This window comes from Penicillium manginii, assembly GCF_028828005.1.
Source record: "Penicillium manginii strain IBT 31320 chromosome Unknown utg000007l:1.0-2284322.0:1.0-2285126.0, whole genome shotgun sequence".
NCBI lineage: Eukaryota > Fungi > Ascomycota > Eurotiomycetes > Eurotiales > Aspergillaceae > Penicillium > Penicillium manginii.
This window is the reverse complement of record NW_026643108.1, coordinates 54,580-77,389: the sequence shown is the minus strand read 5'-3', so window position 1 is coordinate 77,389 and position 22,810 is coordinate 54,580. Positions and strand designations below refer to the sequence as shown.

General features: G+C 48.7%; 10 protein-coding genes across 10 annotated transcripts; 4 read left to right on the top strand and 6 right to left on the bottom strand.

The window, feature by feature from the left end:
* Window positions 1-95: 95 nt before the first annotated feature.
* N7533_009954 (uncharacterized protein) lies at window positions 96-624 on the top strand (the record flags this gene model as incomplete). The annotated part of the gene is made up of 4 exons (XM_057106604.1): window positions 96-139; window positions 219-420; window positions 478-525; window positions 571-624. 4 exons carry the CDS (start codon window positions 96-98, stop codon window positions 622-624), a joined length of 348 nt encoding a protein of 115 aa, XP_056955821.1.
* Window positions 625-1,330: 706 nt separating this feature from the next.
* Window positions 1,331-1,689, bottom strand: N7533_009953 (uncharacterized protein; the record flags this gene model as incomplete). The annotated part of the gene is made up of 2 exons (XM_057106603.1): window positions 1,331-1,570; window positions 1,591-1,689. 2 exons carry the CDS (start codon window positions 1,687-1,689, stop codon window positions 1,331-1,333), a joined length of 339 nt encoding a protein of 112 aa, XP_056955820.1.
* Window positions 1,690-2,541: 852 nt separating this feature from the next.
* On the bottom strand, window positions 2,542-2,940 carry N7533_009952 (uncharacterized protein; the record flags this gene model as incomplete). Its single annotated transcript, XM_057106602.1, has 1 exon — window positions 2,542-2,940. One exon carries the CDS (start codon window positions 2,938-2,940, stop codon window positions 2,542-2,544), a length of 399 nt encoding a protein of 132 aa, XP_056955819.1.
* A 1,449-nt stretch (window positions 2,941-4,389) lies between these two features.
* N7533_009951 (uncharacterized protein) lies at window positions 4,390-6,599 on the bottom strand (the record flags this gene model as incomplete). Its single annotated transcript, XM_057106601.1, has 3 exons — window positions 4,390-4,613; window positions 5,598-5,942; window positions 6,011-6,599. 3 exons carry the CDS (start codon window positions 6,597-6,599, stop codon window positions 4,390-4,392), a joined length of 1,158 nt encoding a protein of 385 aa, XP_056955818.1.
* A 567-nt stretch (window positions 6,600-7,166) lies between these two features.
* Window positions 7,167-9,535, top strand: N7533_009950 (Hsp70 family protein; the record flags this gene model as incomplete). Its single annotated transcript, XM_057106600.1, has 8 exons — window positions 7,167-7,321; window positions 7,382-7,994; window positions 8,056-8,122; window positions 8,178-8,448; window positions 8,517-8,616; window positions 8,686-8,795; window positions 8,853-9,135; window positions 9,197-9,535. 8 exons carry the CDS (start codon window positions 7,167-7,169, stop codon window positions 9,533-9,535), a joined length of 1,938 nt encoding a protein of 645 aa, XP_056955817.1.
* Window positions 9,536-10,823: 1,288 nt separating this feature from the next.
* On the bottom strand, window positions 10,824-12,287 carry N7533_009949 (uncharacterized protein; the record flags this gene model as incomplete). Its single annotated transcript, XM_057106599.1, has 3 exons — window positions 10,824-11,380; window positions 11,440-12,038; window positions 12,100-12,287. The coding sequence occupies 3 exons, from the start codon at window positions 12,285-12,287 to the stop codon at window positions 10,824-10,826; spliced, it is 1,344 nt and encodes a 447-aa protein (XP_056955816.1).
* Window positions 12,288-13,145: 858 nt separating this feature from the next.
* On the top strand, window positions 13,146-15,460 carry N7533_009948 (Hsp70 family protein; the record flags this gene model as incomplete). The annotated part of the gene is made up of 8 exons (XM_057106598.1): window positions 13,146-13,291; window positions 13,353-13,971; window positions 14,047-14,113; window positions 14,184-14,451; window positions 14,504-14,606; window positions 14,657-14,766; window positions 14,828-15,056; window positions 15,110-15,460. 8 exons carry the CDS (start codon window positions 13,146-13,148, stop codon window positions 15,458-15,460), a joined length of 1,893 nt encoding a protein of 630 aa, XP_056955815.1.
* Window positions 15,461-17,122: 1,662 nt separating this feature from the next.
* Window positions 17,123-18,214, bottom strand: N7533_009947 (sugar phosphate isomerase/epimerase family protein; the record flags this gene model as incomplete). The annotated part of the gene is made up of 1 exon (XM_057106597.1): window positions 17,123-18,214. The coding sequence occupies one exon, from the start codon at window positions 18,212-18,214 to the stop codon at window positions 17,123-17,125; it is 1,092 nt and encodes a 363-aa protein (XP_056955814.1).
* A 666-nt stretch (window positions 18,215-18,880) lies between these two features.
* Window positions 18,881-20,008, top strand: N7533_009946 (Gfo/Idh/MocA family protein; the record flags this gene model as incomplete). Its single annotated transcript, XM_057106596.1, has 1 exon — window positions 18,881-20,008. One exon carries the CDS (start codon window positions 18,881-18,883, stop codon window positions 20,006-20,008), a length of 1,128 nt encoding a protein of 375 aa, XP_056955813.1.
* Window positions 20,009-20,330: 322 nt separating this feature from the next.
* N7533_009945 (sugar porter family MFS transporter) lies at window positions 20,331-22,186 on the bottom strand (the record flags this gene model as incomplete). Its single annotated transcript, XM_057106595.1, has 4 exons — window positions 20,331-20,717; window positions 20,802-21,110; window positions 21,166-21,567; window positions 21,650-22,186. 4 exons carry the CDS (start codon window positions 22,184-22,186, stop codon window positions 20,331-20,333), a joined length of 1,635 nt encoding a protein of 544 aa, XP_056955812.1.
* Between the last annotated feature and the right edge of the window lie 624 nt (window positions 22,187-22,810).

Below are 22,810 nucleotides of genomic sequence, written 5' to 3'. Positions count from 1 at the left end.
CACGGTTTGAATACTAAAACCCAGCGGCAACCTAGTTTCAATTCCAAGGATCTATCAAATAATTATTCTCGGATTTTCATCTTCATCGTTTTATCATGCAGCTCACGAAAGCTTCGGTCTTGTCCATTCTTGTTGGATGGTATGCATATCCATGATATTAGTACTTCTTGAAAAAAAGCCCTGGAAGCAGAATTTGACATTGCTTGCTTTGAATATAGCACCTTCGCCAAGTTGCATAACGTGGCAGTCTGTGTCACCAACAGGAAGTATTCTGAGATTGGAGGTACCCCCTTCAGTCCTAGTTATACATGGTCGAAGGACTACGAGATTTTGCCCGACGCGACCAAGTGTGCTTGTGACCTCTACAAACAACGCAACACCGGTGACAAGCAATGGGATCAGTGTCCTGATTGTACTTTTGTATGTTTTATCTCATGTTAACTGACCAGTAGTAGCCTGGCTCATGGTATTTCCTAGGACGGCAACTACTGCAATTCTGCCGATTGGCATATTGGGGGTGATGAGGTTAGTTCAATCTGAGTACAAATTGAGCACTTCTAACACTTACAGATGACGTACTACTGCGAGAAAATGTGCCATGCCCAAGGTGCCGAGGGTAATTAGGTTCGAGGGGTATTCGAGTTTGAGAATAAAGTAGCTATCGACAGGAAGTCCCTACAGACAATTGGTGTTAAATCTCAAGTACTCCATGATGCTATATTGAAATTTCCTTTGAATCTCCAAGATGATACCAGCGGGAACAACGAGGGATGATTCAACCAGCCTTGGAAGGTACTAAGGATGTTCAAATTTTAAACAGTTTCTTGGATGAGTCAACCTAAAGTTCCTAGGTTAAATACTTACCTAGGCACTAGTAGGTATATTCCCGCTCGGAGGTCAGGTCAGGTTCAAATTATCGCCAGGTCGGAGGAATCTGCTCGCATATGCCCCATTTGGTAAAGCCAAGCCCTCGCGGTGGTGGATAGCACATATGGAGGAATGCACAAATCTGGCACAGAAGCTAGGAAAGTACACACTAGACAATTATTCCATTGACTGCCGGCATTGAGCCATACGAAGCTGCAAGTACCAGTATCTCTGAAGTGGGCGCGGTATAGTCCAACAATAACTCGACAAAATGGTCACGATGTGCTAGGGATCTATCAGAGACCGCAATCTTCCAAATCTTCTCAAAATTACCTCTTCCCGACACCATTTCGAGAACAAGCTCCAGTATGTTTACTTTACCAGTTGACCAGATACCAGAACAGGTTATTGCAATAACATCCATTATGTTTGCGTGGTGAGAAAGGAGAACCCTGACAATCTCTCAATGGCCCTTGGTGGACGCTTCTTCCAAGGCTGTGGGAGAAATAGACCAGTTGTCGGGGTGTGATAGTCGGCCCTCCAAAGATCGATTAGGAACGGCGGATGTCTGGTCTGGGTTTGCACCATTGCCAAGTAAAGCCTTGACCACTTCGAGATGTCCCTTACTCACAGCGATCACGAGTGGCACACCAAGTGTATCCTTGATCGTCAAATTTGGATCGGCATCATATTTTAGTAGCGTCTGCACGATAGCTAGGTAACCATGTAGGCAACACAGCCCATCAGGCTGGCACTCTGTAATGGGCAGCCAAAGCGCCCCTCCTTCGGATCCGCACCAATGCTGAATAAATATTCGACCATAGCCAGGTGGGAGGAGAGCGCGGCGATAGATATGCAATCCTTGGGCAGTGATTTTATAATAGGTGGTCTTTTTCAAGGAGGGATTTCAGGACAGACACCTGGCCTTGCTTGATTGCCGTTCTGGCAAGTCCCTCCTGAGCATTAAGAGTCAGGTTTGGTATATCCCAGAGTGCCCGGTGAAGTTAGCCAGTCTACCAAAGTGCGAAGACCTGCATCGATAGCATGCTCTAGTATGCTATCGTGTTAGGTCCACGGAGCGTCCTGTTGTGCACCTTTTCGCAAGCAAAAGCGCAATATCTGCATAGCCAACAAGGCAGGCAGCTGTCTATGCACGGGATAAAGAGTCGGGAGATTTTAGTTCATCGATACGCTCCAGGAAGCTTTGGACCACATTCAGGTGACATCTGAAACATGCAACTCGTGCGAGGGTGCCAAAAAAACCGCATTCTAACTCGGTGTCCACGTTGTTGTCGAGTAACAGATCCACCACCTCCTTGTGGCCGTATGGGCATGCCAGATATATTCCGGTATGGCCACTATTACTTCGCTCGTTGATATCCGCGTTTGGTAGTGCTTCCAAGATGTACGCCAGTAATGCACGTAGCCCAAATACACAGCCCACGAATACAGGTGACAGAGAATCACTAAGGGTGAGTTCGAGAAGGTTCTGCGTACGATAGTTAATATGGTGACAGATCACGATAGACCTACCCTATCTAGTCCATCCAAGTGATGAATGCTGGACTGAAGAAGTCGTCATGCCGACCTGCCACGAATGATGCCACTTGTGTTCCAAACTCATCTTGATCCAGACCTGCGGCTTCATAGTGGTAGAAGTCTCGCACGGGAGACTCATTGCCGAGATAGAGGGAAGTGCTCGGTCCCGAAGTGCATTCTCGCAGACAGAGACCAAAAAAAAAGTTCATGAGCCGCATTTGCGGAAAACATGTCTTGCTGAATCATATAAGCGCGAACGGACGGGTGGCAGAATTGAGCCATGCCTTGCTGCACATCCAGAAGCACCAAGTTGCAGCAAAGGTTCTCGAGCTCCACGGCACCAATTCCATTAATGGTCGGATTGATCGCAAGGTTATGTTTCAAAGCCGCATAATGTAACGTTCTCTTTGCGTACAAGAGGAATGAGAAGATCTGGACAACGGCAATGGCAGCGACTGGATCTAGATTATGAAAATGATGTAGTTTTCGACCATATATCTGGTCGAGATTTGTCGTCAAGCCGGTCCCAAGCATGGTCATAATACCCTGCTCTGTCTTTTTACGACAGATGAAGTCCAGCTGAAGAGTCACCCACAAGAAACTGTAACATCAAGAGGCATTAGCTATCCCTTCTTTATTATCTCAACATAGGAACAAGGAAGTGAACAAGACTCACATCTCCCCAGCTCCGTTTATCAGCTATTCCTTTATTTCACCCACCAACGTGGCAGTTGCAGCTCCATTCAGGATACGCCTTCTCTTGTTTGCTTCCTGCACCTGTTGAGTCGCAAATTCTCTAACGTCTTTGCGAACAATGTCGGGGAGAACACGTAGTTTGGTAGCCCCAGTTAGCAGCACGTCGACATGTGCGTTATCGGAGCTGGGTAGGAACACTTTAAAGATGTTAGCTGACTGATCTACGAGTTTTTGCAGCGTGTCAATCAGAGCAGCTCGTTTGTCATTCCGAGTCTGGTCTATCGCGTCAATCAAAATGTATGCTGGATTGATGGCTGTGAGATCTAGGAGTAGGGTGAGGCATTCTGTGGCGCTTAGCTTTACTATATCAACTCTGGTTTGTTTGGCCGCTTTGAGCCTTTTCTCGTACAAAGAGAGTACCGTGGTATCAATTTTGCCATTGATAGAGTCCACTGTGAGTTGTCTCACAACGCTTCGGAGAATACTATCACACAGCCCCCGATCCGGCTCCGCATTGGAGGTATCGCAGAAGAAATGTGCACCGGGCACTGCAGATGCACCCGGCTGAACCGAGGGTAGTTGGAAGTGGTCGACGACCAGTGAGGCGACCGTTGACTTCCCGCACCCTCGCACACCACGTAGCAGAAAAATGGCAGATGAGCTAGAATTGTGCTAAACAAGGAAGTCCTTCTGGTTCAACAGCCATCCACCAGAGCCTGGTAGTCTTCTTGTAGCTATCCCCTGCAGATTTTGAGCGGTGGGTACCATGGATAACCACAGAAGAACCTTGGAAAGCTTCTTTTCATCCAGTGAATGATGGATTGCCAGGCTGGTGTCAGTCAGACGAGGTAGATCAGCATTCAAGCGCCTGGCCATTGTGGTAAGCTTTTGGGTGATGGAAACAGCCTCGGTATTTTTGGCCTGGGACAGCTCCGACTCGGCCAACGATGACCACTTCAAGACTTATTGTTCTTGATTCTTGAGCGTAAACGGCCGTCATGTCCGCGAAGTTATGGTCGGATCGAGCAGCACTCGAGAGCATTCGTTCTAGATAATTCAATTTCCTGTTCTACTTCTGAGCCCTTGTTCCCGAGATCATACCGCCAGTGCTTCGTTTAAAGTAGTTGACTAGCTTTGCAAGCGCTCCCATGACATCGACATACTCTGAACCACGGCTTGTTCAAGATGAGAGACCATTCTGAAAGTACGCTTGAGATGCACGTTCTCTACTACTTCACATCGGTAGAGTAGTCGTGAAAGGGTTTCCAGATTCACGAGCATGCCTCCTCATGCCTGAACATCACTGACTGCGACATTCAACAGAAAGCAGAAGGCTGCCCATGGAAGCGCAGCATGAATGGGGTCATACTGGATAATGGTATCCCCGACCACAACAAAGCAATCAACCCATCCTGCAATCTTCTCCAACACGTCACGCAGAACAACGACCTTCCCGCTAGATACCTTGAGCTTCCATTGTTTCGCGATGCAGATCTTCCGCTTCTCATCGGCTGCCTTGACGAGGTGAAGGATGTCGATTTTTCGGGTTGCAACACCGCCAGAGAAGCTCGGACATCGGGATCGAGCCGATTGATTGCTTTCTCCCAACGCGTCGTAGATGTCGTTGTTTTGGATACTGAGATGGTAGCAGGCAGAGTGGCCATGATTTCTTCTCCTAATTTTACTAATTTAACGGAGACGGAACCAATGAAAACTTTGTATCACACAAGGTCAAGCACCATCTTGATTCACGGGTAATCGTAAGCCACCGACTTTCAGCTGCAGTGCTCCCATACCGAGCCTCAACGGGAACAGTAGTTTTTCCCCCCGCGCCAGCTGTCAGGCTCCATGTGCAAGGCGCCCATTTCGGATGCCAAGAGACGCTTGGGAAGATAGAGGGGAACCCGGGCGAGGATTAATCTCGGCTTGCGGGATTGGTGGCAACGAGGAGGGTGATGACTGCAGGTTCCTAAATCTGGGATACTTGCGTAGGCCATCAGCATCGGGCCTGCAATGCTCTGCATGCAAACTCCAGCCTCCGCGGAGAAATGAAGACCAGCTCCTTGCAAGTGTTTTATTCGCTCTAAATGTCACGCCCGAAATGGCAAGGATTTTCGCTCAAGTCAATCAATAGCGTGACGGAAAGCGAGGCTTTTCTACATGAACACTGAGCGAAAAGTGAAGCGAACACTACGATTTCATGGAAGTAGCCAGTGACATGAGTGGTTCAGATAAAACGTACGTGAAGTAATGCTTCACATATCCAGAACAAGCACAATGCTATTCGTGAAGTCTCTCGGACAAACGATCGACCTGATAACATACTGCCCTATGGACTCGGGTAGAGAAGTTTTGGAGAAAACTGGGTTCCCTGTGCCGGTCAACTGGGGCGACGCAAGAGACCTTAATTGGTACGAGTGAGTCTTCTTTCTCGAAGTCACCAGATCGTCCCCACTTCTTGATTCCTGGACAAATGACAATGCTAATAGACAGACCATCAGTACCCGGCGCCTCTCCATCCGCGAGCTGCATCCTTTGGGCATCATAATCTACTTCTGGTCCGGGGAAGTCCCACTCAAACTGGGCGAGTTGTTGGCAGAGCTCCTCATCCAGTGCGATCGCCTCGTTCAAGATTTCGCGAATGGCGTTCATCAAGCCCCCTCGTGTCGAGGTACGGTATTGTTGGATTGCGCCATGAATCTCCTTCACCAACGTCTCCAATTTCCTCTCAGGGCTTCCACTTGATAGCGGTCCGTTGCGCTTCTGTGACTCGAGGATCAACTTGGTCGTCGTAGCAGACCACGTTTGGAAGCTCTGAATATCAGCTGTCGACTGGAAGCCTAGGTGTCATCACACGGTTAGCGGGCGCTGTATTGAGCCCTGAGATGGGGTATACCTGGGTTATTACTTTGTTTCATAACTCTATGAAGTCTGCTCATGGACTTGCCGACACTACCTGCCCACCAGAATCTGTTGAAAATTTCGGCAACCATAAGCCTCCACAGGAATGCCTCCATAATCGCTGGCCGCCAATCAGGAAGTTCAAGGTAGTATTCAAGATCCATGTCGCTTCTCATGTTGAATTCCGTGTAGTCACTTAGCAAAGGGTCCAACAAAGATTTTCCGCGCGAGACGACCCCTCCGTAGTGATGAAGGCCGAAGTTCCAGATCTTCACCCGTAGACCCTCCACCTGCTGTATCAAATAGCTATCATCCAGCTGCGAGAAACCTTGGTCTTGAGATTTGAGCTTGGTCAATTCCGTCGCGAGCGCCTGATACCTGGCTTTGTAGACATCGCGTTGCTGCGTTCGTTTGCGCAAGATCTGCTCTAAGTTCTGGTAATGGGCCTGGAGCTCCTGAGACTGGCCCGCCGCAAGAAAATGTAACTGGGCTGAATTTTCTTGTTTCTCTGTGTCTTGAGATGCAGTTGGTTCAAGTTGCGAGTCCTCCTGAGTCGGCAAGCTTTCGTTAATCAGAGATTTCTCTTTCGCGTCCATTACTATTAATTTTGAATAGCGCAGTAAACAATTTTGTTGACAGTGGAAATTAGGGCTAGAGGGAGCAGGAAGAGCGCTAATCGCATGCAACCGCACATGTAGATGGCTGTTGAATAGGTAGGCAAACTTTCCAATAGCATTACTCCCTAGGGGTCCGAAAATCCGACTGACTCGGACAATGCGAGGGAAGAAAATTATCACAAATAATATGACGCACAGCCGACACAGCCAAGAAAAAGGCAACGGGACATGCAGGTCGCCCGGGCGTGCATCCAGATACATTGAGGCACCTGGGCAAGCCACCACGACCCTGGTTGGTTTATGTTGGAGAACGGTATGATACACAGGTTTGCAAATTTTCGAAAATCTCGTGCCGAAGTGAACTTGTAAGAGCCTCACCGGAGGGATTGCTCATTTGACCTTCGGTGAGAGGAATAAGTACCGATGTAGGTACACATATTTGTTTGCATGTAATTTATTCAGAGGACTCTCACGTACAGAAGGACAAATTCAAACAACATCTAGTTATCGGAACTTTCCAAGTAACACGCCTGATACATCGACAGAATGGGACCGATTGAGATGAACGTAAATAAAGTCAACGCGCATCATAACCATTGGGAAGATGACGAGACCGATTCGGACTTTGATCCATCACTGGAAGGAATAAATCTGACGGGAAAAGACGACGTGCTTGTTGTTGGGATTGACTTCGGAACCACGTATGTCACTACCCCCTTTCCATGTACACATGGCTGACCATGTCTGCCGGGGTCCCCCAGGTTTTCCGGCGTCGCATACGCAACAGCGAGTGAGTTTCTCAAAGGAAACATCAGCACCATTGGCGAATGGCCAGGCTGCGGTGCAGATGAAGGCAAAGTACCGACGGAGCTGGATTATGATAATGGGACCACCTCTTGGGGCTATGATATACATTCAGATGCCGACCCAGCCCGCTGGTTCAAGCTTCTTCTTTTGAACAACGAAGATCTCCAGGAAGATGTCAAATCCTCCGAATTTTTCCTTCTTGCCAAGGAAAAGGTCAGAATGGAGGGCTTGCGGCCGATCGATCTAGTAGCCGATTACCTACGGCTCCTATGGGCGCATACCATGAAGATGATCGAAAAGTCCCGGGGAGCCCAATTCCTGCCTGCTCTCAGATTTCATATTGTGATTTCTGTGCCCGCAATCTGGAAAGGATACGCGAGACAAAGTATGGAGGAGGCAGCGAAAATGGCAGGGCTTTTGGCTCCTCGAGAAATCGGTAAGACAAGGCTAAGCTTTGTTCTGGAACCCGAAGCGGCTGGAATGGCGACCCTTGCTGAGCCAGAGCACTGCGATTTGGTCCAAGCTGGCGATGTGTGGCTCATCTTGGATGCTGGAGGTGGAACGGTGGTAAGTGTAGACGCACATAGCACTGTATCAGAAGACCCCGACGTTGATATAAATTTCATAGGATCTCATCAGCTACAAAATCACATCGATAAACCCTATCACGATGGGTGAGGCCGTGGAGGGGACAGGTAAAACTTTTTATCTACTTGTACATCGAGCCTGAACGAGTCTGACATAAACCAGGGGCTTTATGCGGTGCAGTATTAATTGATAACGCCTTCCAGGGGCTGTGTAGGAACCGCCTAGGCAGACGTTGGACGCTTCTCAGTCCGATTGGCTTGAAAGAGATTATGAAGGACAAGTGGGAGCGAACATACAAGCGCCAATTCGTTCCAAAGCCAGACTCGCAAGAGGAATACGTCGTTCCCATCCCCGCCGAGGCTTTTGTGAACACCGGGCAAGACGATTTGTCCCAGCTTCCTCATATCAAGAAGGCACGAATATACTTTCGACAGTAAGATTCACCAAATAAGATTCACTCTAGGTCTCCAGTGCTTTGAGTTAATAGCTCCCCATAAACAGATGCGATATCTTGAAGGCCTTCACGGAGTCATTTACCCGAATTGACGAATTGGTGGAGGAGCAAATGATGAATATTAAACAGAAGGGTCTCATACTCAAGGTATTTACTATTCCGACCGAGGCACATCCACCCACCTTGAATGGGAGTGTGGAAACTCAATTTGTATAGGGAATCATTCTCGTTGGTGGTCTGGGATCGAGTCCTTATCTGTATCAGCATCTGAAAGACCAACATATGAAGGCCGGACTAACGATCATCCAATCCTTGGGAACGAAACCGTAAGTGAACAGAAGATAGACCATACGCCGCGAATCTGTCCCTGATAAATTATACAGACGGACAGCAATATGTCGTGGTGCAGTCTACAAGGGGTTTGCTGAAGACCAACTTATGGGCACAGAGGGCGAGGATGACGACGAGGACTCAATAGGCATGAAAACTTCCTACGTCCCTGCGCCCATTCGGGTGACTTCGACTATTTCTCGCTACAGTATCGGAACGACACACTACGATGTATTCGATCCCTCCAGACATAGTCGCTCTGATCCAGACTACGTCTGGTCTGCTGATGAAGGCGATTATGTGATTACTAATCAAATGCGCTGGTATATTCGCAAGGTACGAAGGCTTTCGCATCATGAGATGAAACAATAATCAACTAACACCCGCGATGTGATAGGGAGAAAACATGTCCAAACTCGACCCCGTGCGACATCCATGGTGTCGTTACGTGAAAAGCAACTTCAAGGGGAGTTTTACCGATGGGCTTTATCAGTGTGCGAGCAGTAACCCTCCCTCCCGAATCGATGATACCGTTAAGCACTTGTGTGGTCTCAAGTGGATGCCTGATGTTGATACATCCAGCCTGGACGATTTTACCAGCGCAGATGGAAAGAGAGAACTCAAGGTGCTTAATTACGAGCTAGAGATGGTCCCTTCCGGCGCTTCTATGGACTTCACTTTCTACATCAACGATCGCAAGCAGGCGTCCCACAGCGTCAAGGCTGAATATGAATAGGTAGGGGGCTAATTAGTCAGGTAAGTTTTACCTAGGTACCTTGCAGAGGCAGCTTAATCTACGAGCACAATGTGGTGCAAATCTACCTTATGATTTTGCGAATCATGTACTTGCAGCGTAACATAAATTGACTAGAGGTCGTATCTACTCGGTTAGGACCTCTAGAGCTAGAACCTCGCCAATTTAAAATACGATAATTGGATCTGTATTACTACTGGTAACAGTTTTGCTGCTTTTTCTTTTCGAAATTTTACCATTCTTGGGTTGTGCTTCTCGAGCTGTAGGCTATCTCTTCACCCGGGTGAGAAAACCTCCATGCGCCAAGTCCAGCTAAAGAGAAGGTAATGAGGATGCGAGGCAGCATGGAAGAGATTGGAGCAAACGAAACGCAGCCGTCACCTCTATCCTGCATAATGGTAGTCCCCGAAGAGGTCCGACCGGTCCATGTTGACAATGAATGAGAGAGAACGGTCCCCGGGGCCGCCTGGGCGGGATTCGGTGCTTCGTAAGCGGGGCAGCTCCCGACCCCAAGGGGATATTTACCTTGTGATGGACACCTATACATGATAAAAGCGCTTCCATCGGACATGGTGCAATTAATCTCGTGTTCCTTACCAATAGCATAGATAGGTCCCTCTCGTGTAGCGTCGCAGCCTCCTTGATTTTCCTAATCCAGATGACCGAAGGCGGACTTTTCCAAGGCCCCCAGGTCCTAGCCACACGCATTAATCTACTTTCTCTGTCGCCCTGAATTTTACTTTTGGTGGGCATACTACCAAACCAGACCAGACAGTGTAAATCATCGAAAGCACGAGGCTCCACCCCCACAACATTTCCCAGTCATAAAACACAAATGGATTACTAAGACTACCAAACGCCGTAGCTGATCATTAATCTCACTGGCATTATGTAATTGACTTTATAATCCGTGAATTGGAGACTTCTATACTTAATTGAAGTACAGTAGACTGCCTTACTACGGCCAATATGAGATGTTCAAACAAATCCAGCTTCAGGTCTCGTGAAAGACATGGTAAACTGTGGATATGTAGCTCAATTCAAAACCACGAGTACACCGTTATTGGGCTTCCTGTGCATGTGTACTTCACTCGAAATAGGTCGATGTTGCTATATCATGGTCACCAGATAGCTTTGATTGGCAATTCCATGGTGAGTTGTCTGCTTTATAGTGCATGGACAGGTATGTATAGCATAAGTGACTGCCAATATTACAAAGAAAATTCCAAGTAATTCACGACATCCACATGTGGACCCCCCCCTAGGAAATTCACTTTGTGTGCTTTTTCCCTAAGGTCTTAATATACTGGCGAAACCCAGAACCACTGCTCTGCGACAGAGGCTTATACTTGATTTCCACCTCCATCTTGACGTGAACTTCATTTATCAAGAATTCATCACCGGAGGATGTGCCTTGCTTCATGAGGGCAGGGGCCATGGCCAGCTGGACTTCATGATTGTTTCCCTCTAGATCTTTATGCTCTGATCTATCCATGGTTGCATCGTCAAATACGCAAGGAATATCACTGGGAAGGTGCCAAGTCCACCGTGCAACTTGCTGGCTGAACACTTGGTCGAGCGCCAAACTTTCCTCCAGAAGCCTTGACAGTGGGCCCATCAGCTCCCGGGTGCTGCATGAGACTAAAGGACTGAGGAAACTAGCAAGGATCTCTGCTTTTTCCGAGAGGAACTCAAGATGATTGTCGTGCATCACGTTCGTACTTCTGTTCCTCATCTCTAGAACCAAGCTGATGGTATGAGCCCTCCACATCTTTCGCCTGCGTTCTACCTCTTCGTTCAACTCAGATGGTTCTCTGGCCGATGGCTCTTGAATCGTGTTAGCTCTCAAGGCGAATACTTCGTTCTTAGACTGTTGTGTGAAATACCTATAAAGTCACAAAGGGAGCGCATGCCTTGTCCCACGTCTTCTGGTACCCATCTGAATTGTCGAAAAACTTTATCATGGAGATAAGCCCACAGGAAAGCGCGGATAATGGATGAACGGGATGAAGGAGAGTCCAAATAGTTGTTTAGGATGTTTGTAGGCACTTGAAGATATTTTTCGAGTATGGAGTATGAGGCGGGGGAAACATGAATGCCACTCTCGTTGGTTTCGGCGTATCGTAAGGCAAAGTCGCGAATATCCACGCGGAGGCGCTTCGCTTGCGCCGTAATTTCGGAGTCTTCTAGTTGATGGTAAATCTGCTGATTGTTCGCTGCGCTTTCCATCTCGCGGTTGGCATCTTGCAACAGGCGATGCCAGTGGGAGGCGTCCCGCTTCTTCCGCTCCAATATGCGATTTGTTTGGTCATGCTGCCGGGTCTCATCTTCCAGCTTATTCTCAACTTGCGAACACTTTTTACGCCATTCAAGTATCTTGTCTTTGAGCCACTGGTTGGTATCCTGGAGCTGGCTTAATTTGTCGCGCTCAGCAGTCAGTTCTTGTTGGAGTTGTGCATATTGTAGGTTTCGGTGCTCAACCTCGCTGGAGATACTAGCAAAACCCGAGAGAGGTGGCTTCTCCCGCCTTGCATGCTCCTCCAGACCTGGACTTGCTTGTTGGGCCCCCCTCTAGAGGACCTGAGACAAGCGATAACGCCGGGCTCCCGCGAGTGCTGCTCCCCGTCTCAGAATTTTTAATATACTCATCAATGGTTATCGCGACTGACCCCTCGGTTCCTATGGAGGCGGGGCTCCGTTGTATAATTGTTGGTTGCTGCTGCGATTCGACCATGACTGAGATGTCAATGGAAGATAAACCCTTTGTGATAAAGTATTCGACGCTTGAGTTTCGGCCAGAACGCAAGCAACCGGGTAGTTTGGCTATGAAGAGGGGGGGCAGTGTTAAGTCAAATCGGTTGTTGTCTGATGCTGTTGTTCTTACTAGTATTTTTCATTGTTGTGTATAATGAAGAAATACCACGTCATATCTGTATTGATCAAGACTACTAATTCGCATACCGTTAGGTATCTGCGGTAGGGTTAGAAAATAACATGCGCCGTGCCAAGAGGTTAGGTTGCAAACTTCAGCCGCATGACGTGGCTCGTAAGATTGACAGGGGGTTGTATCTCGCGCAGTCTTAGCACATTAGTATATGCACCTGTTTCTTTGCAGCGACCAACATGGAGCTAATATATGCCATGTGCCATGTAACAGTGCCGCACAGCCGTTGCCTCGCGAGGCTGTCCCAAGAGGCTTAGTCTATCCGAGCTCGAGACAAACAGACGGGCCGATTGCGGCTGTCATGAACATTATCTGAGCCATTGAACTCAGGAAGTTTGGACAGTGGATGCTATTGTTGAAGTTGGGCTTCGGGCAGGCTTCCCCCCGCGAGGAGTAGGTAAAGTCAGTTTTCTGTAGTCTAGTCTCTCTCCTTATTTCTTTCTGTCTTTCTTTCTTCCTTTCTTCCTTCCTCTCCGAATCCCTTTGCCTTTTTTTTCTGACATCCTGTATCCTGTCCAGTTTCTTTATCAGACGCTCACTTGACACGCGCGTGCCTCCGTATCAGCGAACAATATCAACAGCCTCTTATTTCCTTGTCATCGTATCCCTACTTCAAGTTGAATTTACATCTTAAGACCACAAACCACGATGTCGAGGACCTACGCAGATGGCTACTTGAGGAAAACCTCAGAAGTACCCAAAGATCGTTTGAAATCTTTCGTTGGCAGGTTGAATAAGTCAAAGCAGGCTGCTCTGCACAATTGCTTGATAATTGGTATCGATTTCGGAACTACGTCAGTCTTCTCTCCAAACATGATTTAGGAATTCCCATGCTGATGCTGCTTCCAAGGGCAGGTATTCCGGTATCTCATGGGTAACATTGGCGGACTTCAAACAGGAGAATATCAACATCATAACACAATGGCCTGGGATGCGCGGTGATCATGCTAAAGTGCCCACCAAGCTGTACTACGAGTTTGGACCCGCGACCGATACCCCCTTGTGGGGATTTGAGATCCCGGACGATATAGAAGCGCTTGAATGGTTCAAGCTTCTTTTGCTGCGGGAAGATGACATGTGGAAGGATCTCCAAGAGTCGGTGCATATTGGTCGTGCCAAAATGCTACTGCGTGAAAGTGAAAAAACGGCCGAGGATTGCATTGCAGATTACCTTCGTGCAATTTGGAAACATACACTCAAGACCATTCTCAAAGCTCGTCCCAGCTACCTTGTTGAGTCTCTCCAGTTCCATGTGATTCTAACTGTACCTGCCATTTGGAAAGATTATGCCCGCAGTGCCATGACGGAGGCCGCTAAGAAGGCGGGGATTCTTGATTATCGCCCTGCCGGCCCGACCTCCCTAACTTTTGCTCCCGAGCCCGAGGCAGCCGGATTGGCAGCACTCATTGAGCGTGGCAGCGACACCAAGCCAGATGATGTGTTCGTCATTTGCGATGCCGGAGGCGGGACCGTAGTAAGTCGCACTCGAGCCCGTGGTAAGAGTATTGTCTGATACAACACCCACTAACTGCCTTTTTCACATTATTAGGACGTCATAACCTATACAGTTGGTCACAAGCAGCCACTTCAATTACACGAATCGGTTGAGGGCGACGGTGAGTTGATGAGACACTCTCTTTGTTCTGACAAAGCGAGAGATGTGTTAGCTAACGTGACGATGTGCAGGCAGTGTGTGTGGCGGTATCTTTATTGACGAAGACTTTATAGTACAATGCAGGAATCGTATTGGCCGAAAGTGGTCTGGCTTTAGCCCGGCGGATCGAAAAGCCATTTTAACAAATGAATGGGAGTACTCCATCAAGCCCCGGTTTGGAGAAGCAAATGGCTGGGATACGTATCCAGTGTCGATTAAACAAGGGCCATTAACGGCCGCAGAGTTAAATGACCATTCCCGCAAGCCCTATATCAAGGATGGCCATATCTGGTTTTCTGGGTAGGTCTCTTTATCGACCCCACCGATTATTCTTGACTGATCAGAGGTCCAGCTCGGACATTCGCGACGCGTTTCACAAGAGAGCTGTGCCTGGCCTCTTGAGACTGGTGGAGAACCAGGTGACTAAAGCCGAAAGTAAAGGGCTACGTGTGACAGTAAGTAGGGCTCTGTGCTATTGGTTCCAGGATGCTGATGCTCTATCAAGGGAATTGTTCTTGTTGGGGGGCTTGGCTCGAGCCCCTATATATATCAATGTCTTGAGGCCAAGTACATCAACCAGGGAATTGAGATTTGTCAATCTAGCGTTATCAGGAGGTAGGCCCCATCTCCGTGATAATTGTTGACGGAGCATAATTACTAACATCTGATTTAAAAGACGAACTGCTATCTGCCGTGGCGCTATCCTAAAGGGGCTCATGGATGCTCCAATCACTACACATGTGCCTAATGCTCCTGAGATATTGTCGAGAATCTCGAGAACATGCATCGGTACCACATGCAACGCAAAATTTATTGAAGGAGTCCATCGCAAGAAAGAGAGATACATTTGTGAGCATGAGGGCTTTTATAAGGTGCGGGGGATGATGGATTGGTACATTACCAAAGTATGCGCTCTTGAATATGTCCGCACAACCTAGCATTCTTATAAGTATTATAGGGCGAAGATGTTGCAAAATCACATGCAATTCGAAAGGACTACTACGAAACCTTCATCAACAGGAAAGACTTCCCACCGTCTTCCTTTACAATACAGATGTACAAGAGTGAAGCCGAAAGGCCGCCGGCTCGATCTAGCGATGCTAGTGTGACGGAGCATTCCACACTTGAATTCGACCTCAGTGACTATAATTACGACGATCTTGAAGATTTCAAGGGGCTTAATGGTCAAAGGGGCAAGAAATTCAATTACACAATTGAGATGGTGCCATCGGGTGCTTCCACGGAATTTTCAATATATTTTCAGGACAAGAAGGTGGGATCGGACTATGTGTCAATAATGGTAGACTAGCGGCTTTGGGTGGAACTCATGATTGGGGGCTGCCTAAGTAGGTGGTTTTACTACAGATGGATTCCTGTAATTTCCAAAGTTCCACAGTTCTCTATAGACTGTGGGGGACAAGCAGCGTCTCCACACATGCTACTCGAACTAGATATAGATATCATGATATTTGCACTCCAGGGCTCTAGACAAGCAAGTCAAAAATTTAGACTAAGGCAGTTCGCCTGGTAGGTAGCCGAAGCTTGTACCCCCAAATTCCAACATGTATTGATAGAAACGCCCCGTATAAGATGTCTACCTTACTTACCTACCTAAGTAGGTCTACGGATTGACCCGCCTTGCGACCTTGGAATCGGCTAAAGTCTATCTTTCCCTCCTAAAAATATTTCTCACCAACATCGGCTTCGCCCTTTCGCAATCATGTCCAGCGCTTCCGCTTAAAATACAAAGCAGTAGAGCCCCTACAAAGATGCTTTAAGCTATGGGTGAAATACGAAATTCGATTTTACCCAGGCACAGGTAGAGTTAAGACTCTGGTAATTAATATTTTATAATCGAATAATTATTAACAAAATTATTTTTTCGCCAAGTAATACTGTAAACAAGGCTACTACCAAACTCCTTGAATCATTGCGCTCTTAATCGCTTTGATCAACACGGCAGAGGCTTTGTAGCAGGGACTGTCGTTCTTGACCCTCGCTTCACCTTCTGGACGACCCCTCGGCAGATATCTTACGTTACAGCATTTTCGAAATAAGCGTGTCACATGCTGCTATTGGCCTACTGAGTCAAATATGCGAGTAAGATTTGCGGCCTTTATCGATCCTTATGCCGGCAGTCGTGTAAAACCGTCATCTAAGCATTAATTAGCCTTCGTCAGCACCGGTCTAACAGGGAAACAGATATGCCAGCGCCTGAGTGACAATTCGAAGGCTTTGCGACGGTAACGAAGAGGAATTCTGTCAAGTGTAGGTCAATATTCTCCATCCCAAAACTGGCGGACGAGGCAGGGATCTCTATACCTCACAGAATATCTTTTTATGAGGATTTTCCCCAAATAACGTGTCGACAGATTAAACGAAGGCCACTTTAGAAGATAACACGATTTAATACAGAGGTCGTATATATGTACATTTACAGCGTAAGCCAAGAGTTCAGTGATCTAGGTGAATCTAGGAACATTGCTATAAGCCTCCTAGTTGCAGCTTGACCTGTCGTACGCATAGACTAGATAACTAGAGGTCGATAAGACGGCGACAAAGAAAATGATTTTGAAAATAAGCTCGACCTGCCACTAACGGCCAGCAAAAACTACCAGGACTAGGCCTGGACCTTCTATTCTAAATACAAGCAGGTATGCTTACTTCTCAAGTTAGCTTTGTGAGGTACGTTGCATTGAGCATTGACCTTCACAACTACGTTAATAGGGCACTAGCTTGCTTGTCAGTTTCCTAAAGCACAACTATTGGCCTATGGTAGAATCTAAGACAATAAGTACAACTTATCAATAATAGAGGGTTACTGTTCAACTTTATCGCTCAATGTTCAATGCATTGGATACTATGTAAATGCTCTTTTGAGAGCAGTCTATCATCAACAGTCGTTAAAGATGAATATGTACAAATCAGGTGTAGAAAAGAAACAACAGAAGTAACAAGATCTCCAGCCCCATTACAGACGGTGCTGAACAGGGGAAGAAGGCTCTGGAGCAGGAGTAAAAGTGAAGCTCTTCTGCTCTGTGCCCTCAAAGTTAAATAATTCAGCAGCCTTGTTATAGGAGTCAATACCACGACGTGCATGGTCAGCGGGGGTAAATGGGTCGGGGTTGGCAAGGGTGCGGCTAAAAAGCTCGAGCGAGACCCAGCCCTTGAAACCGAGGTCCTCGAAGAATACGCGGGCAACGTCGGTAATAGGTAGATATCCGCCACGAGACTCTTCGAAGGGGAAGAGACGGGCGTTGCGAGACCAGTTCATGCGGACAGGCTGGTTAGGGACGTGGAAGGGGTGCTTCTCGTCAAGAGGAGCGGTCAAACGCTCACCATCGACGAGTTGGACGTAAAAGATCTTGGCGGGATCGATTTTCGCGTTGCGTAGACGATCAAGGGAAGCAGCAAGGTCAGCGGCAGCGTTAGGGGTGCAACCGGTAGGGCAAGCAGGGTCGGCATATACACGACCGGCAATGTTAAACGAGTCCAAGCAGAGACCAAAGTTAGGACGGTCAACATCGCGAACGATCTCCCAAGAAGCCTCCCAGGTATCGACATGATCGCCCCAGCACAGAGCCTCATAGACGAATCGGAAGCCAGCACCAGCGCCCAAGTCTGCAAGACGCTGCAGGTCACGCACGATGACGGCGCGGTCGCCCGTTGTCCGGGGTGCGCCAGTTTCGGGGTCGGGGCCGAGGAAGTTGGAGGGAACCTGGATCATATCGGTTCCAAGAGCCCGCGCCAGTGTGAACCACTTGGGCAGCTTATCATTGAGCATACGGTCGGACTCGGCCCGGTCCAGCAGGCCTTCGTACATGGAGAATGGCTGCAGACAGATGATAGTCATGCCAAGGCGCTCACACATGCGGCGCACTGTGCGGGCAGCCTCGTGGTGGTCGCCGTTAAATGTGCGCTGGGCGTAGCAGTCTAGATCGTCGAAGAAAAGCTCCATGCCCTCGAAGCCGTGGGCAGCGGCTTGCATCAGCTTGCCGGGGAGGTCGTGAATCCATGGCCGGCCCAGGGACATGGAGGCAATACCAGGGCGGTTGAATGCCATTATGAATAAATGTCGGAGATGGATATATGAGAATAAGGAGAAGGTGAGGTAGAGATAAGGGTATATTTCAGTCTTTGAATACCTAGGATGTACCTGTGGCAGTGGCAACAAAGAGAATCAAGTCGATAGGGATGGGATCGAACAAGAGGAGGAAGTGTAATGGAATACAAAACAAGGTGGAAGTAAATGCTTACAACAGGAACTACACGGGTGATTTTTCTTCATTCTCCTCTTTTCTCCTCTTTTCCTCGTCGGAAATAAAACATTATCCCCAACAGATTGGAGCTGCGTTCTCCCACGTTGCAATCAATGCAGTCTGGTCACGTGACCGGGTAAGCGTTCCACGGTCCCGCAAAATGAGAAAATCGTTTACCCGCCGTCTGATTTTGCCTTCGGTCAAAAGGGACGCCCCTCGCCCGTCGCGAGAAGGATTTCCCCAGTTTTGCTCGACTAATACTGCCCCAGAACTCCTCCAATCGGATATGTCAAGGCCGCTTTTACACCTTTGGCACTGCCAAGCCCATCAATTCAATGCCGACAAGCCCACCATGTCGACCATAATAACCCCGTCATCTTCTCCCCGGCTATACCTACGCCTCTCATCGTGAAATTCACTGTATCGGAATAATTTGAACCGCATCAATTGAAACCTTTTACTTCCCCAAAATGTCACTCAAAATCGCAATCATCGGTGCCGGTCTGATCGGACCCCGTCATGCCAAGTCCGTCATCGGCAATCCCGCTACGGAACTAGTAGCCCTAGTCGACCCAATGCCGACCGGCTCGACAATTGCCTCAGAGCTAGGAACAAACTACTACCCAACAGTCGCAGAGTTATTAAACTCGCCCGACCGCCCAGACGCCGCAATCGTCTGCACGCCCAATCACACCCACGTCCCCGTGGCAAAGGAGCTTCTAAATGGCAACGTTCACGTCCTCCTGGAAAAGCCAATCAGTGACACCCTGGAAACCGGCCGGTCACTGTTAGAACTGGCGCATGCCCCCGAAAACGCACATCTGAAGCTATTGGTCGGTCATCATAGACGTTTCAACCCCTACGTGCGAGCCACCAAGTCGATTCTTGAAAGCGGATCACTTGGTCGTCCGATCGCGATCAATGGCCTGTGGACTCTATACAAGCCCGAGTCCTATTTCGGCGGGAACGGATCGTGGCGCGCATCTAGCGAACGGGGTGGCGGTGTAATCCCGATCAATCTAGTCCACGACATCGATCTAATGCACCACTTCTTCGGCCCGATCGTCCGCGTCCAAGCCGAGAAGATTCTCCCCCAGCGTCCTGCCCCACCGCACGATGCAGACGAAGGCGCAGCGTTGACATTCCGCTTCGCGTCTGGAGTCGTTGGCTCATTTATGGTCTGCGATGCGACTCCTTCCCCGCACAATTTCGAGACTGGTACTGGGGAGAACCCCATGATTCCCAGGTCAACTGCGACGAATGGGGATGCCGGGGACGGGTCTGACTTTTACCGGATCTTCGGGTCTGATGCTTCGCTTAGTGTGCCTGATTTGACCCGGTGGAGTTATGATGGGTTTGCCGAGAAGAGTTGGTCTAACCCGTTGAAGGTTGAGAAAATTGAGTTGCCGGACCGTGCTGCGCCTTTTGATTTGCAGCTGGCGCATTTTGTGGAGGTTATTCGTGGTGAGGCGTTGCCGAGCTGTTCGGGCGAGGAAGGCTTACGCGCTTTGATTGTTTGTGAGGCTGTTCAGCGGGCTATGCGGACTGGACAGCCCGTTGAGATTGAAGTTGATCTTCTTGCGCAGGTGAAGGCGTAATTACTCTGATGATGACTTTGAATCCTTGCTTATTACATCTCTTCGTGTACGAAATAACAGATCCGACAGTCAAATCTACAGCTTCTACATTCGTCCTTTGCACAATGGAAAGGCCAGACAAAATCTGCTACGATAAATGGCGGAAGATTTGTTTTTGAGGAAATCATCAAATTTCTCATATCGATCTCTATCATATAGGGATTGGACCGTCGACATTATCCAACATTATCCATCATTATCCAAGTCCCAGACTGGATTATACACTCGAAGCTCCGACACCTGCACAGCAAGGAAAAGGGAAAACACCATTTAAACGCAACACTTAGGCAAACTTGGCTTGCTCGGTGGAAGCATCTTCAACCTGCTGAGCATCAAGCTTAGCCGCAGCAGCACCATTCTCCTCAACATCGTGGCGGAACTGCTGTTCCTCCTCGCGGAGGCGAGCGACCATGGTGGGGTGCGCACGCCAAACGGGCTTGATCTCGAAGAGAGCATCCATGCTCTCCAGTGGGATACCCTTGGTCTCGGGGACGAGGAAATAGACAAAGACGATGGAAAGCAGCATCAGCGAAGCAAAGAAGAAGAACACGCCGTACTCCATCTTGGCAAACATCTGCGGGGTGAAGCGCGAGATGAGGAAGTTCCAAAGCCAGTTGGATGCAGCGGCGCAAGCTTGTGCGAGAGAACGCATGTTGGGATCGAACATTTCCTACAAAGATTCCGTTAGCTTCGACGTCTTCTTGAAATCTCCCGCATCTCTTGCGGGTTCTCTGCCAAGGACCATGTGACTCACCGAGTTCAGGACCCACGGGGTGCCGTTCCAGGTTGGGGTATAGAAGACGGTCCAGAGGTAGAAGAAGAACATGGCCATGATACCACCGCCATCCATGTGCGGCTTGGGGTTATTCGATGGGTCTGCAATCTTGATGTACGCGCCGACGATCCACATGCAAATCGAGCCACCCAGGGCACCGATCAGGAGTAAGTTGCGGCGACCGACACGATCGATAAGGTACAGCAGCCAGACGAAGGTGACTACCGTCTTTACTACGCCGAAAATACCAGTGGTGAACAGACTGTTGTTTCCTTGAACACCAATAGCCTAGGGGTATTGTTAGCAACGTGTTACTTCTCCTCAGGAATGAGTTCCAACTTGCCTTGAAAACGGTTGGTGAGTAGTAGTTGATGGCATTGATACCTGAGCCGTTCTGCCAGAAGAACAGCATCGAACCCAGGAACAGACGCCACATGACCTTCTTATTGGAACCAGCAGCCTTGAAGGGCTTCCAGAAACCAATGCCAATGGTGGAGCGCTGTTCCTCAAGAGCCTGGTCGATAGCAGCAACCTCCTCAATCATATAGATATCGTTCTGGTCCAGTTGGCGGATCCAGCAGAGATTGTTCATAGCCTCATCACGGCGGCCGCGTGAGAACAACCAACGTGGAGATTCGCGAACGAAAACACCGCCAATGAGCATGAGACCAGCAGGAATCAACTGCACTCCGAACGGGATGATCCATTGCTTGTGGCTGGGGGCCATTGTTTGTTCGACACCATACTACAAAAAGAAAGACGTGTTAGATGATGGGATTCGGCAAAGAAGCGAACAAGAACCTTGGAAGAGAGAGTAAAAAACGTACGTTAATCCAAAATCCTACGAGGCCACCAATCTGCCAGCCAAGTTCATAGACACCGACCAGTCGACCTCGAATAGCGGGAGGCGCCAACTCGGAAATGTAAATAGGGGTGATGTTGGAACCTGCGCCAACACCGAGACCCGCAAAGACACGTCCAACGTAGAGAAGAGTAAGACCTCGATCGCCATTGGCACCCAGCATGAGACCAGCACCAAAAAGGAAAACCAAAGCAGAAGCCAGGAGACCAATTCGTCGACCCCAGAAGTGACCAATGGGGTATGCAAAGAACGAACCGAAGAAGGCACCAGCCTGGTAGGTGGAGACGATGTTGGCACTGAGTAGATTCCGTTCGCTGTCGCCCATGGCGTCGAAGTTGAATTCATCCTTGAAGGATTGCAAAGACAGGGTAGTTCCGATGAAAGCACTGTCATAACCAATCATGCACGACGTGCAAGATGCAACAGCGGCAAGAAGGTAGATCCTCCAGTTGTAAACAGACTTGGGCGTAGGCCGGTCCTCAACAAGAGCTAGGATCCCCATGATTGCGATTCAATATAAGGTATAGAAAGAAAATAAATGGGACCCAAAAGTGTTTCACGACTGGCTACGTGATACACTCGATCTTCCCTGTAACGTGCAGAGCAGAAACAGAGATTTCCCTTGAGACAGGAATAGGCACCGTGTGTGTGACGAGAAGGTGCAGGTGAGTGCAGGTGGGAGAGAGTAGGAAGTAGGAGAGAGGTATGGGAGAAAGGAGAAAATAAAGATAGATCTTGCCACAAAGAATCCGGGGGATAGCCGCGATCTAAATAGCCACGAGGTTCCCCAGAGAGATTTGCGTTTGTGCGGTTAGGGAAAGAGAAGAAATCCGGGGAGGCGAGTTAGGGGGGGCGAGGGAATGGTGGAAACGTGGAGGCGGAGAAAGGTATATCGCAGATTAGACCTCAACAGACCTTGTAGAGGGCCAAGTCCCGGGAAAACGATATCCAACGGCAATGTATTTAGATCAGAGAGTTTGAAGAGAAGGGGGCTGTGCGCAGGAAGAATAAAAGCCAAGGGGTGAGCCCAAGAGGAAGTTTTGGGGGCAAGGCAAGGATTTCTGAGAAAATCTGGGCGAGGGCATCTTGGCCGCCTCTGTGGCTTGAGTGTAAACACGCGAGATCC